Source organism: Leucopleurus acutus (assembly GCF_964270905.1).
Source record: "Leucopleurus acutus genome assembly, chromosome: 3".
Taxonomy (NCBI): Eukaryota; Metazoa; Chordata; class Mammalia; order Artiodactyla; family Delphinidae; genus Leucopleurus; species Leucopleurus acutus.
In genome coordinates, this window is record NC_139145.1 from 99,440,482 (window position 1) to 99,467,947 (window position 27,466).

At 36.5% G+C, this 27,466-nt stretch overlaps 2 protein-coding genes across 8 annotated transcripts in view; one reads left to right on the forward strand and one right to left on the reverse strand.

The window, feature by feature from the left end:
- SKIC3 (SKI3 subunit of superkiller complex) overlaps positions 1–18,774 on the forward strand; it is a 158,311-nt gene extending 139,537 nt beyond the window's left edge. For all 7 annotated transcript variants that reach the window (XM_082836427.1, XM_082836428.1, XM_082836430.1 and 4 more), the window contains 6 exons: positions 3,078–3,193; positions 5,354–5,512; positions 9,299–9,451; positions 14,234–14,364; positions 16,170–16,293; positions 18,014–18,774. In XM_082836427.1, coding sequence (XP_082692553.1) covers positions 3,078–3,193; positions 5,354–5,512; positions 9,299–9,451; positions 14,234–14,364; positions 16,170–16,293; positions 18,014–18,088 — 758 coding nt within the window. In that variant the 3' untranslated portion in view covers positions 18,089–18,774. The remainder of the gene's footprint in view (positions 1–3,077; positions 3,194–5,353; positions 5,513–9,298; positions 9,452–14,233; positions 14,365–16,169; positions 16,294–18,013) is intronic.
- A 4,080-nt stretch (positions 18,775–22,854) lies between these two features.
- Positions 22,855–27,466, reverse strand: part of FAM81B (family with sequence similarity 81 member B) — a gene marked incomplete at both ends in the record, with an annotated part of 49,293 nt that continues 44,681 nt past the window's right edge. Inside the window, 3 exon segments of the mRNA XM_082835054.1 lie at positions 22,855–22,988; positions 24,672–24,867; positions 26,473–26,605. Coding sequence (XP_082691180.1) covers positions 22,855–22,988; positions 24,672–24,867; positions 26,473–26,605 — 463 coding nt within the window.

Sequence of the window (27,466 nt, forward strand, 5' to 3'; positions counted from 1 at the left end):
GAAATATCCAGCATTCAGCAAGGTAAAATTCACAATGTCTGGTATCCAGTTAAAGCTTAATAGGCATGCAAATAAGCAGGAAAATACCACTCATAATGAGAAGAATCAACCAATAGAAACAGATCCACAAGTGACACACGATAGAAATCTCTTTAACATGTAATTTACTGTTTAATGCACATATGACAATAGCACAGAGGCCAGGAGGGGAAAATGGAAGTATTTTGTTGTAAAGTTTTTATACTGTAAGTGAAGTGGTATAATATTACAGTCATCCGTAAGGATTTGTGGGGGATTTGTTTCATGACCCTCCTCAGATACCAAAATCTACCGATGCACAACTCGCTTACATAAAATGATGTAGTAATAGTTGACTCTGCATATCCATGGGTTCCACATCCATAGATACAGAGGGTCAACTGTACTTAAAGGTAGACTGTGACACGTTAAAGATGAATACTCTAAACCTTAAAGTAGACAGTAAAGAAAAAATGGAATTATATAATACAAAAAGGAGGAAAAGGGAACATAGAATAAAGAGAAAGCAACACAATAGAGTTAAACCCAACCATATCAATAATCAAGTATAATGGTCTAAATACCCCAGTTAAAAGGCACAGATTGACAGACTGGATAAAAAAGCAAGAGCTAACTATATACTGCTTAAAAGAAACATAAACAAAATATAAATCTATATTTAAAGACCAAAATAACCTCAGAGTACTATATATAAGATAGAAGAACAGCAAGGACCTACTTTATAGCACAGGGAACTACATTCAGTATCTTGTAATAACTTATAATGGAAAAGAATCTAAAAAAGAATCTATATGTATATATTTATATATATGTATAACTGAATCACTTTGCTGTACACCTGAAACATTGTAAATCAGCTATACGTCAATTTTAAAAAGATGCAAATAAAAAGACAAAAATGACCTAAAAAGTAAAAGAATGGAAAAAGATATACCATGCCAACACTAATCAAAAGAAAGCTGGAGTGGCCACGTTAATTTCCTACAAATTAAGATTTCAGAGCAAAGAATGTTTCCAGTGATAAGGGGGGTCATTTCACATTGGAATCAATTCATCAAGAGGACAATTTAGGCACCCAGTAGCAAAGCTTCAAAACACATAAAATCTGTGTTGTATTTCCCAATAAAATAGGTAGAAAAAATGAAAAATGATGGAAAAATACATGAAACAAACTTATAGAACTGAAAGGAGAGAGAGATAAATTCATAATTATAGAGATTCAACACTCTTCTTTTGATAATTGATAGAACAATTGGACAGAAAATTAGTAAAGATATAATTAAAAACTTGAAAAACACTATCAACTAACTTGACCTAGTTAGAACTTATAGAACAGTTCTCCTAACAACAACAGAATGCATATTTTTGTCAAGTGTACACAGACTATTTACCCATATATATCATATTATGAGCCATAAAACAGGTCTAAGTAAATTTAAAAGGATTCACATCATACAAAGTATGTTACCTTAATACAATGGAATTAATTTAAAAATCAATAACCAAAAAATCTGGAAAATTCTCAAATATTTGAAAACTTAATAACATACTTCTAAATAATCCAGGTCAAAGAATATGGCAGAAGGGAAATTAGAAAATATTTTGAACTTCATGAAAATGAAAAAACAACATATAAAATTCTATAATACTCCTAAAACACTGCTTATATGAAAATATTAGCATTATATATCCACATTAGAAAATAAGGAAGGCCCCAAATCGATGATCTCAGCTGTGCCTTGAGAAATTAGAAAAAGGAAGGGGAAATTAAATCCAAAGTAAGCAGAAGAAAAGAAAATAGAGTAGAGATCAATGAAATAGAAAACAGAAAATCAACAAAAGCAAAATCTAGTTCTTTGAGAAGATCAATGAAATTGATAAACCTAGCCAGGCATCAGGAAAAAAACAGAGAGTACCATTGTCAGGATTGAAAGAAGGTACAACACTATAGCTATTAAAAGGCTCATAAGAGAATCTTAAGAAGAACTTTATGCCGTTAAATTTGGCGATGTAGATACAATGGATAAATTCCTTAAAAGATACAGAGCTCACTTAAGAAGAAATAAACTGAATAGCTTTATATCTATTAAAGACACAGAATTTATAGTTAAAAATCTTCTTATAAAGAAAACTCCAGGACCAGATGGATTCTACCAAACATTTAAGTAAGAAATAATACCAGTTCTATACAAACTCTTCCAGAAAATTGAAAAGGTGGTAACACTTCCTGACTTCTTCTGTGAGATCAGCATTATGCAGATACCAAAACCAGACAAAGACATTACAAGAAAACTACAGATGTAGAAATTTATAACAAAACTTTAGCAATTCAAATCCAGTAACACATAAAAAAGATAGTAATACTTAATGATCAAGTGAGGTTTATTCTAGGAATGCAAGGTTGCTTTAATATTTGAAAATGAATGTAATTTACCACGTTAGCTTCTATGAAAGATGCCAGAGTTTATATTTTATGATTCCATTTATATGAAATTTTAGGTAATGCAAACTGATCTATTGTGAGTGAAAATGATTAGTGATTGGGGACAGAGGAAAGGAGGAGAGATGGGTTGGAGACAGAAGTGATTACAAAGTAGTAGGAGGAAACTTTTCATGATGATGGGTATGTGTATTATCTTGATAGTAGTGATGGTTCACAGATATATTCTTATGTCAAAAGTCATCAGATTTACAGCTTGAATATGTGGATATGTGCAGTTTGTCATAAGTCAATTATATTGCAATAAATCTTTACTTTTTTTCAATGAAGTATTTTCAGTTTTACTGAAGATAGTGATGTTTTTTAATGTAAGTCACAAGTATATAAAGTCTTAAGTTATTCAGCTGTAAATGTTCCTGCTATGAAACTTTGCAGAAACCTGTCTCATGTTGAGATAGTCTATGGTATTCCAGTGGTATGTGTAAAAGTTGTATATGCATGGTAATTTAATTTTAATACTTCTTAACAACTGATTACTTCTCTGAGAACACATTATAAATTGCAGAAAAAAGTAACATTGACTTTTTTTTTAATAAAGACAAAGAATTCTTTGAAAATTACAACCAATCTCTTGAAAAGTGGTCTCTCTCCCAAGCTGTCACTGGTCTAATAGACACAAGAAGAATAGCTGAAGCTGAAGCCCTCTGCACAAAGGTATTGTTATGGAATTGAGATTCATGGATTCTTATCCTACTTGGAAAATAACTTCAAAAATAGAATGCACATTATTTAAAGAGCATTTGGTGGTGGTGGTGGTGGTGGTGGTGGTGGTGATGATGATGATAATAATACCCAATATTAACTGAGTACTTACTGTAAGCTAGTTAATACATTTAGTACTTCGTATTTGACCTTCACAACAATCCTATGACATAGGTATTTATTATTATCCCCATTTTTACAAGTGAGAAAACTAAGGCTTAAAGAGGGTAAGTAATTTGCACAGGAGTTCACAGGTAGAAATTGATGGAGTTGCTGTTTGAGCTCACATTTTTCTGACTCTTAAGACTCAAGGTTTTAATCTTTTTTTTTTTTTTGGCCACCATTATGGAAGCAGTATTTTCCTTTGATTTCTAGTTACTTTCTTCAGAATGCTATGTTTTCCAGTATCCCTACATTTTTCCAAAGTTCTGAACAATGTAGAATGACTGTGGGGATTGTTAAGTGGGTGACAGGAACTATTGAGTAGTCAGTTTTTACCTACCTGGATTGTAGGCTGTGTGAATAAATTCTTACACCTTGCCTAACCCATAGTAGGGTCTCAGTAAATATTTATTGAATGAACAAATCAGTTTCATAAACCAACTCAAAAATAATTTAATGAATAAGGGGAGTTTCAAACATCATTTTTTCCTGAAAACATCTGTTTTCATAAATGCTTACCAGGGAGAAGGTGGTGTCTTTCTAGAAATGTGTTTTGAAAGATCAATATAAATTTTACAGAGAGGGAAGAATGGATCTTTGAAGATCCCTTTGGTCCTTGAATTCTCTGAAAATCAGAATAATACATTTTCTCTTTTATTTAAGAAATTCCATCTAGGTTCAGGACAGTTTAGTATAATACAGTGAATGTTTAGTAAGCATAAATTGACAGTTGCTTCGTGCTCCCTCTGACAGAATAAGGGATACTTTTATGAACCTTTCCATGTCATTTTAATGTCCCAGTCTCTTACTTAGAAGAAAGCAGTCACATTTCAGAAATAAGGACATTTAGGACTATGACCTAATAATAGAAAATAAAGAATTATGTCATTGAGAGACAAGCAATAAAGAAAGAAATGTTTAAAACAATAGTGGAAGGACTTGTTTAGAGAATCTCCTTAACTTCTTCTTGTATGTGTATATTGTATGTATATATGTATATACATATAGAATATATACACGCACATATACACATATACAACATACACATATTGTGTATGTGTATATATATATATACACACACACACACACACATACAATACATTTGTATGTGTGTGTATGTGTTTTAAGGTATAAATAAATGGTCTGGGTAAGTGGGTCATTTCTCTTACTCCCAGTGTGTAAGAAGTCTGTGCCTGGAGGAAGGACAATGAGTATCTTTGTTAAGAAGTTGAGAAAGGAAAAAATTTATAACTCTTTCCCTCTTAAAAAAGTTAAGTTTGGGCTTCCCTGGTGGCACAGTGGTTGAGAGTCTGCCTGCCAATGCAGGGGACACGGGTTCGAGCCCTGGTCTGGGAAGATCCCACATGCCGCGGAGCAACTAAGCCCGTGTGCCACAACTACTGAGGCTGCGCCTCTGGAGCTTGTGTTCCGCAACAAGAGAGGCCGCGACAGTGAGAGGCCCGTGCATGACAATGAAGAGTGGCCCTCACTTGCCGCAACTAGAGAAAGCCCTCGCACAGAAATGAAGACCCAACACAGCCAAAAATAAATTAATTAATTAAAAAAAAAAGTTAAGTTTCTTCCAATAAGGATTAGTTTTAGCTTTCACTGTTAATTTTATGTTTTCTTAGTTCAGCTGTTTATATGTAGTACCTAAATTTTTCAAGATATCACTTAAGAATAAACCAAGTCAAAGGGACATACTAAATCTAAGATTAACAACTTATAAACTACAGTAATAGCATTACTGATTTTAGAGCTTATTTAAGTGTAGAGTTTGGTATTCCCAAGATGTTCAGTGTTCTGTTGACTTTTGCTGTTGTTTACTTTTTAATAAGAAAAGGTTAAAGTCAGGGGTTTTTTTTCAATATGGAGAATAGCTTATTTGCCTTTTACATTTAACACTTAAGAACCTGTTTGATGTATTTCTGTTTGGGGTTTGATTTTTAGAATTTAAAAAGTAACCCTGATCAGCCAGCTGTTATCTTACTTTTGAGACAAGTTCAATGTAAACCACTCCTAGAGTCACAAAAACCTCTCCCAGATGCTGTACTTGAAGAGCTGCAAAAAACAGTCATGTCCAACTCAACCTCTGTTCCAGCTTGGCAGGTAAATAAATTCTCTCTTTTCTTATGTGAGTCTGGAATTAAAATGCTCTGTGATATTAAATGAGGTCAGGGGTATGCTACATTTTTGTCTTGCCTTTAGATTCACTGTATATCTCTCATTTTCAGGATTTAAAGGGTATTGTGGTTAGAGAAACTAAAGAAGTTGAATATTCATTTAGGATCTGCTGCTGCACGGCTTCGAAGCTTTTAACATTGTTGATTGTAAATTTTCTCCATTTAAAATAGTGTTGAAAATACTGTCTTTTACATAGGATTGGTGTAAGAGAGCTAAGTGTTACAAACATTTTATAATAAAGTTACCATAATGGTGTTTAACTCTGTCTTTAGAGGGGATGTGTGTAGTTTTTCCTTAGCTACTTTACAGGTAACCTATATCCAAGATTTTAATGGGTTTTTAGTGCCTTTAGAAATAGTTCTTTTCAGAACTGATGCCTCAATCAATAGACTGTCTGCCCTTTTAGCTGGCTCTGCTTACCACAAGGACAAATACATAATGATCACTGTGTACTTTATTCTAATTGATAGTAAAATACAAAAAGCATATAATTACTTTACTCAATTTGTTATAGTTCTTTCTGTACCACAAGATAGTATCAAGGGACTTTTTGATATAGGTTTTACAGAAACTTATTTTACTACAGTTCTTCATTTTGATCTTTTGTTATGTCAACAGTTTTGATGTCCTGCTTAAAAAGATTATCTAATGGTGTAAAATAGTTGGATTATGCAAGTTAAGCCACTTTGTTTACTCTAATCCTTGAAGAAATATGGTGCTTTTTTCCCTCTCAGAGTAAATTTGCCATATGAGAGTTAAGATACTTTAATTCTAAGGTCAACTGGATATTGATGATCTCATGTTCTTTATCAAGGGGAAAAACACCTTGTCAAACTAAAAGGGAAAATTAAAGGATACATTATACAGTAGGTAAAGTCTTAGAGATAGTATATGTGTTTTCTTTTATACTGTGATATAATTCACAAAGAAAAGAGTGTAAAAATCTTATACTCATTATATGTATGTACCTTTTTAACCACGACCTATATCAAGATATAGAACATTTTCTGCAGCCTAGCTGCCTTCCCCATGCTCTCCCTTTGTGATCGCCCCCTACGTCCAAAAGAAAAGGGGAACACTATTCTGTCTTCTATCACTTCTATCTAATTTTGCCTGTTTTTGAACTTGATATAAATGGAGTATCACTTTGTATCTGGTTTCACTCAACATCACGTCAGTGAAATTCATTTAGTTGTTTCATTTAGTTGAAATTCATGAAGCCATAGTTTTTTTTCATTTATTTTTATGAATATACTGTAAAATATCCCTTTTACTGTTTGGATTACAGTTGACCCTTGAACATAATGGGTTTGAACTGCACGACTGCACGGATCAACTAATAAATGGATATTTTTCAATAGTCCATGGTTGGTTCAATCCTCGGAACCATGGATATGGAGGTTGACTATAAGTTACATCCGTGTTGTTCATGGGTCAACTGTGTTTCCAGGTTTTGGCTATTATGATTAATGGTGCTGTGTCCATTCTGGGATATGCCTTTTGTTGGGTGATAGAGTATGTGTATATTGACTTTAGTAGATTCTGTCAAATGTTTTTTTTAAATGGATGTCCAGTTTATGTTCCCACCAGCAAATTATGAACATTCCAATTGCTGATATTGCCAGATTGTGGTTATTGTTTTCCCTTTCCAAAGGATATGTAGGTAATAGTATCTTGTGGTGGTTTTAACTTGAATTTACCTGATGACAAATGCTGTTGAGCCACTTTTCATATACTTATTGGATCTTTGGATTTCCTCTTTTAAATTACCTTTTCTTTACTGTAGTTTTTCATATGCTGTTTTCTTACTGAATTGTTGGAATCATATTTTCTGGATACAGACACATTTTTGGATATCTGTATTGCAGATATTTTCTCACATCTGCACCTTGGCCTAACATTTTCTTAATATTATTTTTTGATGAATAGTTCTTAATCTTAATGAAGTCTAATTTATCATTTTTTAATGGCTAATGCGTTATTGAGGTGTTCTACTCAAGAACTCTTACTCCAAGTTCCTGAAGATATTTTTCTGTTTTTCTTTAGAAACTGTTGTTTTACCTTTCACATGTAGGTCTATGATCCGTACTGGATTAATTTTTGTGAGTGTTGCAGGGTCAGGGTTCATATGGATGTGTAATTGTCCATATGGATGTGGACATATGGATGTCCATATGTCCATATGGACATGTGTAATGTCCATATGGATGTGTAATTTTTTTTTTTTTTCCATATGGATGTGTAATTGTCCCAGTACCATCCTTTGAAAAGACCATTATGTCCCCACTAAATTGTAGTGATGCTTTTTTTTTTTATATGGATGTGTAATTGTCCCAGTACCATCCTTTGAAAAGGATGTGTAATTTTTCCATATGGATGTGTAATTGTCCCAGTACCATCCTTTGAAAAGACCATTATGTCCCCACTAAATTGTAGTGATGCTTTTGTCATAAATCAGGTGACTGAGTCTTTTAAGTCTCCCTGTTCTTTTCCTTCTTTTTCATTGATCTATTTGTTTATTCTTGCTTATAGTTTTATAAGTAGTTTTGGTATGTGGAAGTAATATTAAGACCTCCAACTTTCTAGTTTTCCTTCAAGTGTGTCTCAGTCACTTTAGGTGTTTTGCATTTACATGTGAATTGTCAATTACCCTTACTCTCCCCGCCAAACAAAAGTCCTACAGAGATCTTGATTGGAATTACATGAATCTATAGTTTAATTTGAGGAGAATTGACGAAGTATGACTATTGAGTTTCTCTATCCATAAATGTGTTATATTCCTCCTTGTTTAAGCTCTGAATTTCTCTCAGCAGTGTTTTAAAATTTTTGCAATAGAGGTCTTTTACATTTTTGTGTTAAATTTATTTCCGGGTAGTTGATTTTTTTTGTTGTTCCATTGCAAGTGGTATTTTTTTCTGTATGTTGGTGTCAAACATTTAGAAATACCATTGATTTTTATATACTGACCTTCCAGAAACCTTGCTAAATTCACTTATTCTTTTGAAATGGTTTTGGGTTTTCTGTATACACAATTACGTCCTTTAGAAATAATGAAGTTTTACTTTGTTTTTCTAATATTTTTATGTTAAATTTTTTTCTTGCCTTATTGCACTGTTTATAGAGCCTCAATTACAGTGTTAAGCAGAGTGGTGATAAGGGAACATTCTTGTCTTATTCTCTACCTCAGATAGAAAACATTTGTAATTTCATAATTATAATTTTTGCTTTAGGTTTTTGTAGGTATTTATCAGATTCTAAAATGGCTGTCCAAATTATGTTTCAGATTAAGGAAATCCTTTTCTGAGTTTGTCAAGAGAGATTTGTTTTTTATCATGAATGAGTGGATTTGGGGTGGGGGCCATCTATGAGAATGCTTCTTTGTCTTTATTCTGTTAATGTGGTAGATTGCATTGATTTTCAAATGTTAAATGTTACATCTGTAATGTATAAAAAATTATATTGCACTTTGATTTTGTTCCTGACTTGCCATCTTGGGAGACTTTTTAAGGCTTCAGACTGGATGTGGCTGTTGCCAGTAGAATGGGCAACATGGCTACCCCTTTTTTGACCTGTGATTTTTGTTTTGGAGGCACAAAATTTATCAATAATTAAGTTAAAAATTTAGTTTCATCAAAGTTTATTGCATTTGTTGGAAGTAGACTGTGTACGAAACTAAAATCTTTTGGGTCCTTTTCTCTTGCTGTTCCTCAGTGGCTGGCACACATATATCAGTCCCAAGGAATGATGGGTGCTGCAGAGATGTGTTATAGGAAGAGTCTACAAGTAGCATCCCAACAGGGTAGCTGGAGTGGGAAACTCTCAAGCCTGTTGAGACTAGCACTGCTTGCATTAGAAGTCTGCATGGTAAGATCATGTTATAATTATGATGTGAAAAATTGATTCTTTTATTTTTCTCTAAGATAAAAGTTTTTTACATAGTGATATTCCATTGAGTTCCTATAGTTTCATCACCTTCTAGTGTGGTCTCCTCATAGACTTTGTATTTGGGCTTTTTGATGGACATAAGAGTAACATAACATAAACCTATAGACTCTAGCAGGACACTGTCAGTGTTTAGGGGGAAAAAACAAAGATTGCAATTTTAAAAGTTGAATTATGGCAGAATATACATTTTTGTTTCTTGGTGATTTAAGTTAGAATTAACCCAGCTACTCATCAGTGACAAAGATACCAATAATTAACATTTTAGTCATTTCTTAGTTCAATTTGACATTCTGTAAGAGGGATTTCTAGTAATTTTTGACTTGATATGTTTTCTGATACCAAGGTAGGTATATTAATCTAGAAGTCTTATATACTAGTGTGGAAAACTTTTCAAGATAAATATTTAAGTGGCTGCATGGAGGAGCAAACTCCAGAACAGTGTGTATGATATGCTATTCGAGTGTATATGTGTGTGGTATGAATTTTTAAGAATATATATCTCTACATCGTGTGTGTGTGTGTGTGTGTGTGTGTGTGTGTACATGTGTGCACGCTAATAGGCACATGGAAAGATACAAGAAGATACAAAGGAAATTTAATGGCAGTTATTCTGGAGGATAGTACCTAGGGGTCTTTAAGGGATAGTGGAGGAGAATTTTTCATTTTATATCCTTTGATAGTGTTTGAATTTTTTATCATATGCATGTTATTTCTGTAATTAAAAGATAAAATGTCATTTTTTGTTTTGGAAGAAATTTCCTAGACAGGCCTGAATTAACTCATGCTTTTGCCATAGTAGTTCATTGCCAACGTTATTTACTTGCTTTAACTAGACATTTTGCCAAAGAAATATAAGAATTAGGAAATTTATTCAGCTTTGGTGCTATTACTGTGGAGCACGTTTCAGAGTACCTTAGGTTGGGGCCATGTTTTGTTCATCTTTGCATCTTTGCTTTACCACTCTGCCTTATATATAGGAGCTCCTCCACCAATGGTTTTTGAATGACTAGACTAATAGTAATGGTAGTCAAATTTGAGATGATTTGGCTGTAAAGAAATGGTGGTTAATGGTAATTCTAGATCACCAAACATTTTGTTTTGTTTGTCTCATATTTATATTTAACAAAAGTCTTTGTGACATTGGCAGTCGGTGGGCTATGGAAGCCACATGTAGCACCTATAAATGCTCTTGAATATGTGAACTGGAGAAGTCGATACCCTTTTAGTCTAACTTATTATTTGTTAGTTAAATATTATTAGTGATGTGGTTTTTTGTTTGTTTGTTCTTCATGCTGGGAAATTAAATCTGCCCTGAAATAAAATAAAAATAGCAATAATAATAGCAAACATACAGAACACTTAGCCTGTGCTAGGTTCTGTTACAGTGCTTTATACATATTAACTTCATTAATATTCATAAGAACCTTATTTTACAGATGGGAAAATTAGCTTACAATTTAGTAATACCCAGGTATACCTGCCCCCATTGCCCCACCACTACTACCACCACAAAAGTGTTTTCTATAAGAGCCTTGGTTCTGGTTCTACCAGTTACAACCTGTGAAAACTTCAGCCAATTAAGCTGTCTAGAGCTCCCCCAACCTTTTTTGGTAATAGTGGAGGTAGTAATACCTACTTTGCCTAGGTATTAGGAATATCAAATGAAGTTAACATTACAAATGCCTTTGTAAACTTTAAAGCACCATCCACATCTAATTTGCTTGTTATAAGATTTGATACCCAGCAGTTATTATAAAGAGATGTCATATTTCTCTGGTAAAGAGCTGGCAGTGTGCAGAGGATGGGTATATTAAAATTAGACTGTTTTAAGAGAAGCTATTGTATGTGTAATAATATATGAAAAGGCTATTAAACTGAAAGTTTCCCCTGAGATATTAAATATCAGATTCCAAAGAGAAATATCAGACCAAGATACAGATTTCTGAAGTGTGTAGAAGAGTAACCTATAAGGAAGCTATAAAAGGATTAGAAGAGCAGAGTTGGAGGATTGTGAAGAAATCTCTCTGGAGAAAGCTGTTGCCTCCCCTGTCGTCCCCCTGGCACGTTTCCACACACAGGTGCCCACCAGAGGAAGGGAGTCTCGCTGCCAGAGAGAGCGAGGCTTTGATGTGTGACCTCTGAGGTCCGGGAGGCACACGTCTAGAAGCACATGGACAGGTGTCTGACACATGCCTCGGAAGCTTTGGCTCTCCACCTGCTGGGAAGAGTTGCTCATGTTTTAGAAAGTGACTGCATGCTTCTGGGACAGAGTGGTCAGCAGTGGGTGAATCCCAGAAGTGGGTAGGAGTGTATGTTTGGGAACAAGATGCCCTCCATCTTGTGAAGGAGGGTTGCTGCAGCGTGGGGTCAGCAGTGCTCCTAGAGCTTGTTAGGGCCAGGAATGAGTGATGCCAGCTGAGATAGTGGACTGCCATGGGAATTATCTTAGATCCTGACATGTAGAGCCACCTAGAGGAATGATGGGATCTAGCAGAAAGGAAGCTAAAGGTTTCCAGATTGCCATAGCATGTGAGGAGAGTAAGTGGAATAGTTCATTCACCCAGGTTAGTGGAACTGCAGCTGAGCAGGACTGCTTCGTGGGTGTGCATCCTATCCTGTGCACCTGCATGGGCCTCCACACTGGGTTTAACGCTCTGCAACCGCCATCTTGAAATTCTTAATCATTTTGTAACAAAGGGCCCTGCATGTTTTTGTTTTTGTTTTTGTTTTTTGACATTGAGCCCCGCAGATTTCATAGCTGGTCCTGCAATAAGAAACTATGTGTAAAGTTGAGAGTCTCTGATAAAGCTAGGAAAGTCTGGATGAGAAAAAGATCTTTAAATATCTGTCAGGCCTAAAGAGCATCAACTTATGATGGCATCAGTCAAACTTCTGATATTTCAGTTGGTTCCTGAAACTACAGTTAGTAAGAAAAGGTGGGAGTGTTGGGCGGAGGAACAAGCCATGTGCTGCTCCCTGTAAGCATACCCTAGCTGGGAGCTGAGGAGATGGGAGTGGGATGTAAATATTACCTTTGAATGAAGATTGAAGTATTGAAAAGAGAACATTTTAATTAAGACCGTGTTTGTGAATGGATGTCAGAGTCATGGGACCTACTGTAATTTACATCCTTATTATATGAGGAAAAGTCTCCCTCATATAATAAATTTTAAAAACATAATGGGAGACAAAAATATACTTATTTTTCTAATCACATTGTTTAGTATACCAGTTACATATAGAAACTATTATATCATAATATGGGCTAAACTTACGGAATACTTTATATGAATTCTTGGAATTTAAAGAGTGCATTATAAAAGCAACCAGTGAGAGTTTTGTGTTATTAGTTTTTAAAAATATATTAGGAGTAATTTTATTAGTATGGGCTTTACCTTACATTCTTTTCCAGATGTACCCAAGGTGCCATTGCTCCCGTCTTTATGGAGGATGCCTCATTATCCCTGATCTCTGTTTTCATATTCATTATCCCTATGGCTTCCTCTTCCTTGATTACACAAATTACTCTTGCCTGTGCTGAACTCAGAGTTTATTGCTCTAACATTTAAAAAAATAATTTAGTGTTTGAAAGTGACTGTGTATTCACTCATTATATTGACTTTATTAAAATGTGTATTCTAGATACCTGTAATTATGAATTCTTGGTTACAATTTGAGGTTTTCAATGAAAGATTTTAAATACATTGTTTTCCTTATGTAATTCAGTAGAGTGTTCACCATTTTATTTGCAGTTACTGTTTCTTTGGAACTACTTATCTATGTTATTTCTGAGTCAGTACATACTATAACAAACTAAAGTTTGCAACCTAAGTAAAGTATAGATATCTTAACATTTTCCCCATAAAGTGAAATTCTTAAAATGTTTTTCAGAATCGATGACTTTGATTTATCTCTGATCTGCTTTGCACCTTTTTTCCTATATTGGGATTTTATTAACATATTTCATTTCAGTCTTTCTTCTCTCCTTAGATAATTTTTGAAATGTGGAACTTATACACTACCAGTTAAAGAATCACGTTAAATTGAGTTTTGTATATTTGGTAGACCAGAGGCTCAGTAATTGATAGATTTCATTCACCCATGTAATAGAATAGTGCATTTTCTTTTAGCAAATATTTTAGTGTTTTTAAAGTGAGATCTTCTTTTTGAAACCTTCCTTAATCCCTGTCAGCCTTGTTTTGTAGTTCCATAAGGGCAGGAATCAGATTTTAATCATTTTGAAGAATTTTTATCCCTGTAGCATTTACATGGCAACTTAGACAAGTAGGCAGTCAACAAATAAGAGCTGATAACATTTTTTAAAGTAAACATGTCAGAACTTCCCTGGTGGCACAGTGGTTAAGAATCCACTTGCCAGTGCAGGGGACATGGGTTCGATCCCTGGTCCGGAAAGATCCCACATGCTGCAGAGCAACTGAGCCTGTGAGCCACAACTACTGAGTCTGTGTGCCACAACTACTGAAGCCTGTGCTCCTTGAGCCTGTGCTCCACAACAGGAGAAGCCACCGCAATGAGAAGCCCATGCACCGCAGCAAAGAGTAGCCCCTGCTCACTGCAACTAGAGAAAACCTGCATGCAGCAACGAAGACCCAGTGCGGCCAAAAATAAATAAATAAATTTATTTAAAAAATAAACGTGTCAAATGTTTAATGATTTAATATTTGTATTTTATTTTTATAGGCTAATATTTCCAGTGATCACTGGCCATCCTTGGTTCAGGAAGCTACAACTGAGGCCTTGAAACTTTGCTTTTGTCCGCTTGCTGTCCTTTTACAAGCTTTGTTACAATTCAAACGCAAAATGGGAGCAAGGTATGAAGAATCTTTGTTCACTTTTTTCTTCAAAGTGTTTCTTCACTTTTAATCCTTCTACAAAACAAAGGTTTAAAAAAAAACAAAAAAACCCCACAAAGGTTTAGAATTAGTTTAACAAACTTTGATGTTATTCATATATATGTTTCTACTTTGGAAAGGCTGGTTCTAGTAACCCAATAAGGAAGAAAATAAAGTCTTACTTAAAAAAAGTGATTTGGTACCCAGATATAGAATATGAGAGATTTGCATGACAGCATTTTGAGTGAAGAAGGCCTTGGAATTTTTGCTCTTCACTGTTTTAGGATGAGCCAACAATGTAAATGTGGATTCTAGAAACAAACAAAACCCAAAAGGCTCAAGTTGAAGGCTAGATTGACATAAATTCCTGCAAGGCAATAAGCTATGAAAAAAAGTAATAAATATTAAAAAGGCAGAGATATTATAAATAATGTGGTTTTTATATCTAGAAAATCTAGACGCTTCACAGATTTAAATATAAAAATTTTAAGTTATAAAATTTAAATTTTAACAGTCTCTTTATTGGAAGCAGAGATGAGGTCAGAAATAAATTTGAAGAAAATTACTTAAAAGTCATATGGATGAAAAAACAGGCAAGAATATTTTTAAATTCTGAGAATATTTAGCTCTAATGGATATCACACGTAATACAAAGCATAAGTGAAACAATGGTTTAGGAGCATATATTACTGAAACAGAATAAGAATTGTAGGCATAGAGCTTAACACATATAAATGTGTGGCAAAGGTCACATCAGTACCACAAAATAGGAGTGAAGGAAGAGATAAGACCTATGACTAATTAGCAATTCCAGCATCATTTACTGATATTTATTTATTTTTGCCACTTCTTATATGACTAATTTCACCAAGAAATGTTTTAGGCTATAATGTGAACTTCCTAATGAACTCTTCCTGCCGAAGCTCAGTATACATGACTTAGAGAGCCTTAACCCCCAATTGCCTGTAATCTCTGTTAGCACCTCCCATAATTTTTATCACCACCCCAAATCAGCTCAAATAAACATACCGCCTAAGAGAAAGCAGTGTGCTTTACTATGTGATTCCTATGTAAAAGCATGTTCGGGGCATGTTCTTCTTTAGCTCCTACTTCAAACCAGTTGCTACCTACAAAATCTTCCTATTCAGCAGTTCTGAAGTTACCACAATTTGTGTTGTTTCTACCCATACAGAAGTGTTTAGAGCCATAGATGTTAGTAAATTTGGAAAGAAAAAATTAGAACACAACTGTAAATCAGCCTGTTATTACATAGGTTCATATATTGTACACGTTCTTAAAAATATATACTAAAAGCCTGATATTATACACTTAGCCTCTAGTGTAGATGTTAAATATTTCTTCTTTTTCCACTCTGTATTATCTTTGCATTATTTATTTTCTGTCTACCTTCAAGAGGGATTAGAAGTAGAGTAGTCAGAAGTGCTCATGAAATAGGGGTCATTTTCCCATTCTATTTGGAAAGAGCCTTAATTTACTTATTTGTAAAATGAGAATAATAGCAGCAACCTACATTATAAGGTTGTGAATGTTAAATGTGACCATATGAGTAAAACACTTGGCATACTACGTAGCACATAATAAATACTTAGTAAATGTTAACCATTATTACTATCTTTTTCGTTACATGGATGAAAGAATTCATGAAGTAATCAGCACGTTGTCAGCAAAAGAATGAGAAAGATAATGTGTGTTTGAGGCTAGTATATGAAATATCTTATATTAATTTATATGCTTTGGACTGAAAGTAAATATCTTTTCCCCAGAGAGACACGGCGACTTTTAGAGAGAGTGGTGTATCAGCCTGGGTATCCCAAATCTATTGTTTCAACAGCACGTTGGTACCTTCTGAGACACTTACATGCCAAAAATGACTACGAGCTCATTGATGTAAGGCATTGATTTTATTAAAGTTATTCATCTTAGACCTTTGTTGGGTGAGGGCTAAGGGTTGCTTTCCTGTGCATTATAAGATGTCTAATAGCATCCCTAACCACTCTTAACCACTAGATGCCAGTAGCATTATCCTCCTCCCTCCGCCCCACTTATAACAACTGAAAATGTCTTCTAGACATTGCGAAATAATATCTGAGGTGTAATCACCCCTGGTTGAGAACCACTGATTTAACCTGTAGGAAATATATTCTCCTGATGTGCTATGTAGCATAAGAAAAGATAGATGAAGGCTCTGGGTTCTGGTTGTAGTATTTCTTATGACCATTGCAGTGGAGGCAAATAGGTAGATAGGATAGGTTTAGAAGTAGCAGAAATTAATGGGATGTTCATATTATCTTTGGAAAGATTATTTTACTTCTTATTGTCTTTTCTGTAAAATTCATATGACAATTTCTACTCCACTTCTCGTGGGATGGGTCTGGTTTCTAAATATATAAACATGTACAGTTGACTCTTGAAGAATGCAGGTTTGAATAAATGGTGTGGGTCCCCTTACACTTGGATTTTTTTTTGATAGTAAATACTACAGTACTACACGATCCTTGATTAGTTGAATCCATGGATACCAAGGAACTGCCTATTTGGGTGGCTGACTATAAGTTATATGTGGATTTTTGAGCATGTAGAGGGTCTTCATCCCTAATCCGCATGTTGTTCAAGGGTCAAATGTATGTATGTGTGTGTGTGTGTATTCTTTTTAAAAAGGTAGAGTCTGTATGACATGTACTGAGTTAAAATTCTTATAACTTCAGCCAAGAATTTTAAAAACAATGAAAATTAATGAGAAGCCTTTTTTAAACACCTCCAGCCTTGGGAGATGGAGATAAGTGTCTCCCTCCAGAGCAAGGAATAGGCATGTTTACTGCCAGTTATAAAAGATTCAAGTCTCCTAGGTGCCTAGGCTTAAATCTAAGGTTCCCCTTTTGTCAACCCACTGTGTATGTGGGAAACTATATGCATCCATCCATGTCACCCCTTTGAGACTTAGGAGGGGAACAGATGCAAATATGTTGATGCTCATATCGTTTGCTACACCATGAATGATAAAGACATTTGTCTCTGACCCAGGTGTCCCATCATGAAACTGTGACAGGCTAACTTGTTAGCTTGCAGATAGAGCAACATCTCGGATCCTTTACGGTGTTTGAAAATGAACAACCAAAAAATGTTTTAGTAATCAAATGATAAACTAAAATTAAAGCTTCTAGTTTGTGGAATTGATGAAACTTATGGAAAGGTTCTTAATAGAGCTTAGAACCCAAGCCTTGATCCTAAGCTGTGGTTTTAAAGGAGAACAATGTCATTTGAACAATTCTATGCATAAAATGGTCTTTGGGGTAAGGGTTTAAACGTGACAGTATTGTAAACCAAAGCCTCCAGACAAAACCTTTAACTTTATGCAGTGCTGGCGGTGGTAACAATCAAAATGTTGACATCTGTACTGTTGAGCATTTGAGTAAATTGTGCTTATCTCTGATGTTAGCTTTGTTAGAACAGTTTATTTCAGCAAAAATGACAGAAAGTTTGCACATAGTCACTTTTGTGTAGTTTGATATTGCCTGCTGCCCTTTGGCTTAGTTGACTTCTATGACTCTAAATGTAGGTATTGTTAATAAAGAAAATACTAACATTTCCTGTATATAATTTCCCACAGGTGCTGGTAAACAATGCCAAAACTCATGGAGATACAAGAGCACTGGAACTGAATCAGAAATTGTCCTCACAATAACAATGCTTTATTTTATAGTAAGCAAGCAAAGAAAAAGCTATTAGAGAGAATGAAACAAAGAATCAAGACTTTTCCCCAAAGCAACATTTAAAAAACTATAGTTATAATCATCCATTCCTTTTTTAAATCTAAAGATGTTTAAGTTCTTAAGCTAGGGGTATAATTTTCCATAAACTCTTAATATAACTTTAATTTGAAAAATACCTTTGATTTTGAGAAGTCTATAATGAAAGGAAAAACCATGGTTCCCTTAGTTGTTCATTAGTTATTTGTAAATCATTATTTTCTCTATCTTGCATGGTTCACCATTGGACTGTTTTTTGGTAATCCCTTACAATAAAGCCTTAATAGCCATTTGCTAAATAATATGCAGAAGGAGATTAGCACAATGCAGAATTGTATTTGTTAAACAACAAATTCAAAGATTTAATTCCTTCTGTGAATTCTAGAGTTCAGCAGACCAACTCATCTAAAATCCAGATAATCTTATAATCTGTTTTACTAGTGGTTCATCTTGGATTCTGTTGAAGAAGATGTTAGGTGAATCTTAGACTGCTAATGGATATGTTTATGTAATTCAAAACACTCAGGTGTAAGGTTGCATGTAAAACATTAATGAAAAATTTGGGGAAATAATGCTGACAATATTTAACTGGTCATGCAGTTCCTTCAATCATGATGAAAAGATGAACTTCCTTAAATAAAAAAAAAAGAAATGGCTGTTTTGTTTTCTTTATAGTATCGATATCAGGTATAATTTCAGAATTTCAGATTTTAAGACATGAAAGCACATTTTCCTATTTTATTTTAATTTACAAAATGCCCTTTATGGAGTGTTCTAATTTCATTCTTTTACACGTAGCTGTCCAGTTTTCCCAGCACCACTTATTGAAGAGGCTGTCTGTTCTCCATTGTATATTCTCGCCTTCTTTATCAAAGATAAGGTGACCATATGTGCATGGGTTTATCTCTGGGCTTTCTATCCTGTTCCATTGATCTATATTTCTGTTTTTGTGGCAGTACCATACTGTCTTGATTACTGTAGCTTTGTAGTATAATCTGAAGTCAGGGAGCCTGATTCCTCCAGCTCCGTTTTTCTTTCTCAAGATTGCTTTGGCTCTTCGGGGTCTTTTGTGTTTCCATACAAATTGTGAATTTTTTTGTTCTAGTTCTGTGGAAAATGCCATTGGTAATTTGATAGGGATTGCATTGAATCTGTAGATTGCTTTGGGTAGTAGAGTCATTTTCACAATGTTGATTCTTCCAATCCAAGAACATGGTATATCTCTCCATCTATTTGTATCACCTTTAATTTCTTTTCATCAGTGTCTTATAGTTTTCTGCATACAGGTCTTTTGTCTCCCTAGGTAGGTTTTTTCCTAGGTATTTTATTCTTTTTGTTGCAGGCCCAAGTTCCTCAACACGAGTTAACACAGCTCTTTGTGATCAGATACCCCACTCCCCTAAAGTCTCCAGTGTTCTCTTTCCTGCTGACCCCCCTCCCCTGGCCCCCACCTCCAGCCACACACACTTTAGGTTCTGACTGTGTTGAATTTCTTCAGCTCCTGGCATGGGCCCCATTCTTTTGGTCTCCAGGCCTTTGCTCAGGCTGCACCATCTGCCTGAGCCCCGACCTTTACCAATCAAGCCCCTTCCCCTCGGCTAACGTCTCTTTATACTTTAGAGGTCTTGATTTAGATACCCCTTCTTCTGGAAGACCCCTATGCCTGATTGCCCATGTTCATGCTGAATGCCTCTCCCACGTGCTCCCATCACACCCTTTACTTGCCCAAGTATTTGCAAGTTTGATTGTTGGTCTTTTCCACTAGACTATAAGTTCCCTAAGGGCAGGGTCCATGATTATTTTGTTCTGTATTGTATCCCCAGTGCCTAGCACGTGAATGAATGAAAATATAAAAAGTAATATCTCAAAAAAGTTCAGAGGCCCCATTTATAAGGGAAAAACATGTATATTATAGATCAAGTTTTTCCTTCTTGGTGTTTTTGGATGCTACTTGCTGATATTATTGGTGACACCATAGAAGTGAGATGATGTTTCTGAGTTTCTGCAGAAAAGGGGAGAGCTGATCGTGTCCAGAGCACTCTGGGAATGCTATTTCTTTGACCTTGAGCCTTATTGCTGTCCTGGCTCACAGGTGGTGAGCACATCCACCTCACAATGGGGCCAAGAAGGAAGTTACCTGGGTAACATAAGGTGAGGGATTTGTCCTTCATCTTCAATAGGGAAGCAAAATACTTTGAACATGCTCAGACATTCTCCTGTATTTGTGGGGAGAGAAGTCTCACATTTCCCAGAGGATTAAGTATTGGTGTTTGATAAAGAATAAAGCGCAATGTATATTGAGCTTCTCAAGGGGAATTGTTCATTTTTATCATCTTTTTGGATCTGTGGCAAAATAAATGTAAAAGGAGGGAAACCCAGTGCTCAGCTGGTCCTCCAAGCAGAGGTGAATTTATTGTGAAATGATGGCTCTTGAGTTCCAGGGTCCCTCACTTACATGAGCTTTACGTGTTGTAAAATTTGTATTTTAACTTCAGTAAGTCCATTGATTAAGACCACTCTTTCCACTCCCACTTCTGCTGATGTCAGTTGACCCTGGAGTGGCGGTGGACATCTTTGGATCCAACTGAAGGGAAGTTCAGTTGGGGATACATTTGGGTTAGAGGGTTATATAGATTAATATGTTGTTCACAGTCACTTCTGTTTGGAGTTAAGTTGTTGCTGTCCTGAGGTAGCAATGGCTTCCAGGAATATTCCTACATACTACTGTGCCCACTCATCAGGACAGGATATCAGCAACAAATTAAAACTGTATAGGCTTTAGGCGCTACAAAATGTGTCTCCACCTTCTCACTAGGCATAGTTCTCAGGCCATCTAGAGTCTGCAAACCTCTGAACACCCCAACTTGGGATCCCAAGCAAGAGAATTCTAGCAGAGGATCCTTTGAGCCCCTACTCGCTTGCATTACATTCAGTTCTACATGGTTTTACCCTGTCAACACCAATACAAAATAACCATTCTAGGAAAGCTTTTGCCTTGATCTTGCGCTATTATTTGAATTACGAGTTAGAGCATTTTTGCTTACAAGGAAAAGAAATGCATCAACATCTTTTTTTTTGTCCTATCTGTGGTATATCATCACAGCTTTTGTTGCTAAATGGGTAGAATAAAATGTGGGTCTGAGTGAGATGACTTGGCTCTTGATCTGTGTGAATTTCTAATTTAACCCTTCCTGCAACCACTTACTTGGTTTATTATAAAGAGTTACTCTTTGAGCCGTGTAGTATATTTGTTGTTGTGGTTGTTTTCTAAAACATATTTTTACTGGAAACATATTATATTGTAATAATATAAAAGCATTAATAATTGCTTAATGTAGAAAACAAAATTCTTAATTCAGTCACTGCTAGTCTGTTGTAAAGTCTTACTTTTTATTTTGCATACTGTAGTATGTGTATTTTAACTTATTTTAAAATATTTTTGACACAGGTGGGATCACATCCATTTAGCTTTGCAACTTGCTTTATTCTCTTAACAGCATATCTTGGATATCTTTCTGTGTTCTTTTTAAGTGTTGGATAGCATTTTTTGTTGGTGATATCATTAATTTAGTCAATCAGTTCCTATTAACTCAGTAGTTTTCGGTTTTTTTACTATAAGAAATGGTGTTATAATGAGCATCCTTGTTCATATATCTTTCCACATTTTGGAATTCTTTTCTCCCCTGCTATATATATTTCTAGCAGTAGAATTCCAGGGTCAAAGGTTATATACATTTTAAAATGTTAATAGATGTTTCCAAATTGCCCTTTAAATTATTGTACCAATTTGTAGACTCCAATAATATAAGAGAGTACACATTTCTCTACAAAGTGCAAGACATGAATATTTTATTTTTCATGATTTTACTGCCCAATACCAGGCTCTCAATTTAACATTTATATCTACAAAAGTTAGATATATTTTAATTTTATGGGAAACTAATTAGTGTTTTTGAAGTGCTTCTGAGTTTAGCACCAAGATGAAATTATGTTGGATGTTTTTCATGGAAACTGTTGTATTCTTTTATATTGTTAACTCTTACTTGCTCATAATTCTGATACATATTGAGTACAATGAATCAATATTTTAAATATGCATAAGTTAGACTTGCTATAAATATTGAGATTGTTAGAAAACTAAAACCTCTGGATCAGAAGTTGCAGTCTGACAGTTCATTTGACTGTATCTGCCCTACAGACATTCCCTCAGAGTTTAAGAACTATTTTGCACTAGTTGCTAATGCTTATAAATGGTTTCATATAAAATCAGATTTCTGGTTTCTTTTGAAAACTAAAATTTTTGGCAATAATGGATTTTATGCATGTAAATAATGGACTGGAACTGCATAGTTGCTATTATTTTTAGACAGGTAAGTGGTCTCCAATTTTCCACAGTTTCCGCCATTCTTTAATATATTACACCAGGCCTGCTTCACTCATTTATGTACAACATTCAGATTTGTGGGCAAATAAAAATATAAAACGCATGTATGGAAAGCAATTCCTTAATTTTTTCACTAATAAATTAATGAAGACATAATAAAGCTTCTTTGCTTTATTGGGTTTCCTGGTGCATTCATCTCCTTAAAAGGGTGGTAAGAAATAGAAGCAGTAAACATCCCAGAGATACTAGCTTTCTTCTTCCCAACTTTTGCCAACAAACCACTCCACTGGCTGGTGTAAAGGAAGATGACTGGAAAGTTTATGCTTCCTGGAGTTCCACTATCTTACGCTGCAATTTCTTTAGGTCTTTCTGTACTTTATATTTCTCTAAATCCATCTTTGTTTTCTGTATTCGTTGGAGGGAGTTGAGAGAGTCATGAATCGATTTAAATCCTAGAAGAGGATATGAAAATAGGTATACTGAAACTAAACAATGCATTGGAACTTTTAAACGTTTTAACAAAAGTTGCTAATCAGCAGTCCTGCCATAATTGATCATTGTTTAATTCAAAGCATATTAAATTCCATTAAGACCAGTCTAAAAATGTACAATAATTTATTTCTTGTATGTCATGAAGATGCATTAGCAACAGTGTTTCAACTTATATCTGGCTTCATTGTGAAAATTCAATTCCTGTCCTTCCCCTCCATCCCAATATATTGCATAATGAAATAATTCTATATTTCAAGAGAGAAAATTAAAATATCTTCTTTCTATACACTTTAACAAGAAATTTGGATGATCTTTTTCTTCTTGTTACCAAATTGAAGGTAAAGGCCACAGATGAGATTTTAAACCTGAAAGCAACCTGTTTGAAGGACCTAAGGAATGGTCCCTCGCCGGCTGCTGCCCTGCCCCTGGCGCCAGCACTTTGTATCTGTCTTATGCAAGTCTAGCCACTCATGATCACAGCCTACCAGACCTCAAGCTTCGTAGGGTACAGCCCATATCTTATTCACTGGAGGCTTTCACGGGGTCATTTCTCAACACATTTTTATTGAAGGCATAAAAGAGCAAACTATTAGTTGGGAGTCCTCATTTGCTAAACTCACAGTAAAACGCAGAAACATGTAGATTGCAAATTGATCTTCAGTTCATCCTGGGGTTGTACTAGAATGAGTAAATTCAACTTCTGGTAGCTAAGTAACAAGCAGGGCCCTGAAAGAATGGTAAGTTTGGGGCAGGATTCCTGGCCAGATAATTCATTCTTTTGATTTGGTGGTGGAAGTTGGTGGGGAAGGGTGGCGAGGGTCTGATTTCTAGGCAGGAAATGTTCCTTATATGTTTGGAACATCTGGCAGATTGAGACCATATCTTTCTAAGTCACCTCCAAGACATCTCCATGCAGGACCATTTCCATGAATTTTTCTGAGATCTAGAGGACAGAGAGTGAGTTGGGGCTGTCTCTCATAAAGGAACCTTCTGATTCGTGGTAATTCTCTCAGAATTGTGGCTCGGGACACATGGTTGCTCCACAGCACTTGTCCCCCCCACCCTCTCCAACCCCCATCCTTCCCTTTGACAAATTAGATGAGCCTTTCAAATTAATCCTCTTTGATGTTAGCTCAGCTTGACAATGCTGCCATTAGCCTCTTTAAGAAGAAAAGCAGTCATTATACTGGACTTTGTTCATTCATCTCTCTTTCTTACTTCTAAAGGTCAGGTCTCCAGTTTGACAACTATCCAGGCTCATTACCTGCAGTTCAATGAGGGACATTTGATTTAGGCTCCTAATATCATGATATACCCACAAATCAGGTCTTGATGATCTCCAAAGACTTTCCAAGTCTAACAGTTTCATGATTCTATGATCTTGGTTAAAAAAAAAATCTCACAGCAATGGCAAGCCTGTGACACTGCCAAGTGTGAATGAGAAAGGGAATCTACATATTCACCCACCTTCTGGTGGTGTGCTGACATTCTATGGGATATTTAGGAAAGCTGGATTAAATACAAAGGATGTCACTTCGCTAATGACAAGATTGCTCCCTGGCCATTAGCTCAAAGTAGAAAACCCTGAGGGACTGGATAGGAAAGGACTGACGTTCTTTACTTAATCAAAGGTATCTGCTCACCTGATTGATATTCATTCTGCATTTTCTCTAATTCACCCCAGATGTGCTTTTCCAGTTGGTTCATCTTTTTGGACAGTTCATTTTCTATATGCTTTACTTTGTTTAGATCTGCTTCCTGTTTCTGCCTGTTAATGAAATTCTCTAATTTGCTTGAAAGCTTCAGTAATTTTTCTTCCATTTTTTTTTCAGACATATCCTACAAAAGATATCATGTGATAAAGCTTCAGAACACCTTTGTGGATTTGACTTTCAGCTTAGAGAATGCTTTTTAACAAGTTTGGATTTCTGTGCTAAACATGAGAATTCAAACCAAGTTCCCTTGTATCTAAAGCTATTCACAAGCGGAAGTTTGGCCTTTGTTTGGCCTTGTTAGTTTCTGGAATTCTACATGCTATGGGAGAAAAGAAAGGGCTGTGGTATTTATGAAATGCCTGAGGATTTGGAATTTTAGCGTTTAAAGAAGTGTAGCCAAGGAAGGCGTTTTAGATACTGCTTGACCAGAGCTCCTTGGACGTGCTTGTGTGTTAGACATCCTTTTTCCCTCAAGCTGCCTATCTCTACGTGGACAGGCTTCAGGTAGAAGTGCTTCTCTTAACCCTGCTGTCTATTAGAATCACCTGGCCCATAACTCCCCTACCAGCCCCTCCCCACCTCCACAATTCTGATTTAATTGGTCTGCGATGGAGCCCGGGGAATCGATGGCATTTAAAAGCTCCCCAGATGATTCTGATGGGCAGCAGGTTGGGGGCTGTAGAGGCGGCCTGACGCTAATTAGCTTCTTTGCTCCTCCTGGCTCCTGTGCGGGCAATTTACCAGCAGGGCCTCTGACTTGGCCCCTTTGATCCTCTTTGGTCCCACCTGCCTGAAGAACGGTGGATTCCGGTCTCTCTCTTCCTTGTGATGAGCGGCTTCTGCCTGCAGATGACCCTGTGGTCACCTAGGTCTGCCTAGAACTGGTGGAGGAGTCTGCCTAAATCCGGAGCAGGACCGACAGGCCCACTTGGCTGCAGATCTGACCACACATACTTCAACAGCCTGTCAGTGAGAAAGCTGTAACGTTTACCTCCCTCTCTTGGACTCCTGCTTCTATCAGTTTGAACAAACTCAGGTGGGGTAACTGAAGCGTCGTTTACTGGCTGCCTAAAGCCCCTCTACTGAAGTTCCAGAAACATCTAAATCATCTGCAAGACTGGCAGCCACTGGTGAGACTCATGGCCCTGTGCTGTCCTGCCATCAGGGCTCAGCAGCGTGCTGGCTGTGCTGGCTGGCGTGGGAGAAGGGAGCCTGCGACAGGTCTCCTGTATGTCCCGTTCACCTCACCCCAAAGCGTGGGGGCGTCTCTACAAGGTCTGACCTGGAAAAGGAGTTTGGATGAACCTTTGATCTACCATGGATCTCTGGAGAGGTAAAACGACTTGTTTAAGGCAGTTTTCAGGCTTTATTGTATCTAAGCATCACCCAGGGAGCTTGTCCGGGAGCACAGATTCCCAGGGAAGGCCCTGGAGGGTCTGATGCTTCACCTCTGGGTTGGGACCAGGACTCTGTACTTTTAAAAACTCTCTTTGGGTTATTCTGGTACAGGCAGAGCCCGTTCTGAGAAGTGTGGGTTCACAGAGCTGGGGAGTAGCAAACAGGACCAGAAGACAGGCCTCTGGATTCCTATTTCAGTGCTAAGAAATCAGTGACTGGCGCAGGGAGGGTCACTGTGAATTTTTAAGTGTGGCTTTCGAGACTGACTCGTGGCTCACATCTAGACAGTGGCCGTGCGGCTGTTAACTTCATGAGCAACACAACCCCTTACCAGTTTCTCCTGCAGGAGCTTCAGACACTGATTTATGTGGCCAAGGTGGTCTTCATATCTGATGGACTGGTTTTCTGTCCACTTTTGATGGTTCTCCATTTCCTTATATAGGCTCGTTGAAAGGGCATTAAATCTAGGGGGAAAAGTGGTTTGTTCTATTTTAATAAGTAAATTTAAACCTAAACCCAAAATTTATTGAAAAGTCTGCAGTTTTTTCAGATGAAGGTCCATGTGCCCAGCAAGCACTTATGGGGTGAAGGGGGGATGAGGGAGCACATGCTGTGTCCCTGCCCCAAGCTGGTGTTCAGCCCACCTGCTGACGACACCCATCTGCACCACCCAAAATGCAAGTCCACACAGTGGCAGGAGCACGCGCACGCAGAAAGGCCTGTGTCATCCACGCAGGCTTCCTCTCGGGGCCCAGGGCGCAGTGAGTGTGTGTGCAGAAAACTTACTTCGACAAGTCACTTAGCATGGTGTTACTCTATGGTAGAGGTTAGCACGCTTTTTCTGTAAGGGTTAGATAGTAAATAGTTGAGGCTTTTCAGGCCATGTAGTCTCTTTTGCAACCCCTCCACTGCCAGTGTAGTGGGAAAGCAGCCACAGATGACACAAATTAGCCTGGCTTGTTTATAAAGAAACAATGAGCATGGCTGTGGCAGTGTACAAACTTTATGTACACTGAAATTTAAATTTCATATAATATTCACATGTCATGAGGTATAATTTTCTTTTCTTTAAAAAATGATTAGAAAGTGTAAAAGACATTCTTAGCTACGGGAAGACTGGCTAAGGGCGGTAGTTTGCCGAATCTTTGCTCTACAAGGGCCACTATGAGGTTGGGGAGGAGCTAGGCCAGAGAGGACTTGCGTTGTCCAGTAAAGGAGAGAACAGTCAGAGGGAGAAGCGGGGAGGGGAGAAAGAAGAGAGCCCCAGAAGGAATCTGGGGAAGCAGAGTGTCCAAGGGAGACACTTCTTGGCTGTCATCTCTGCT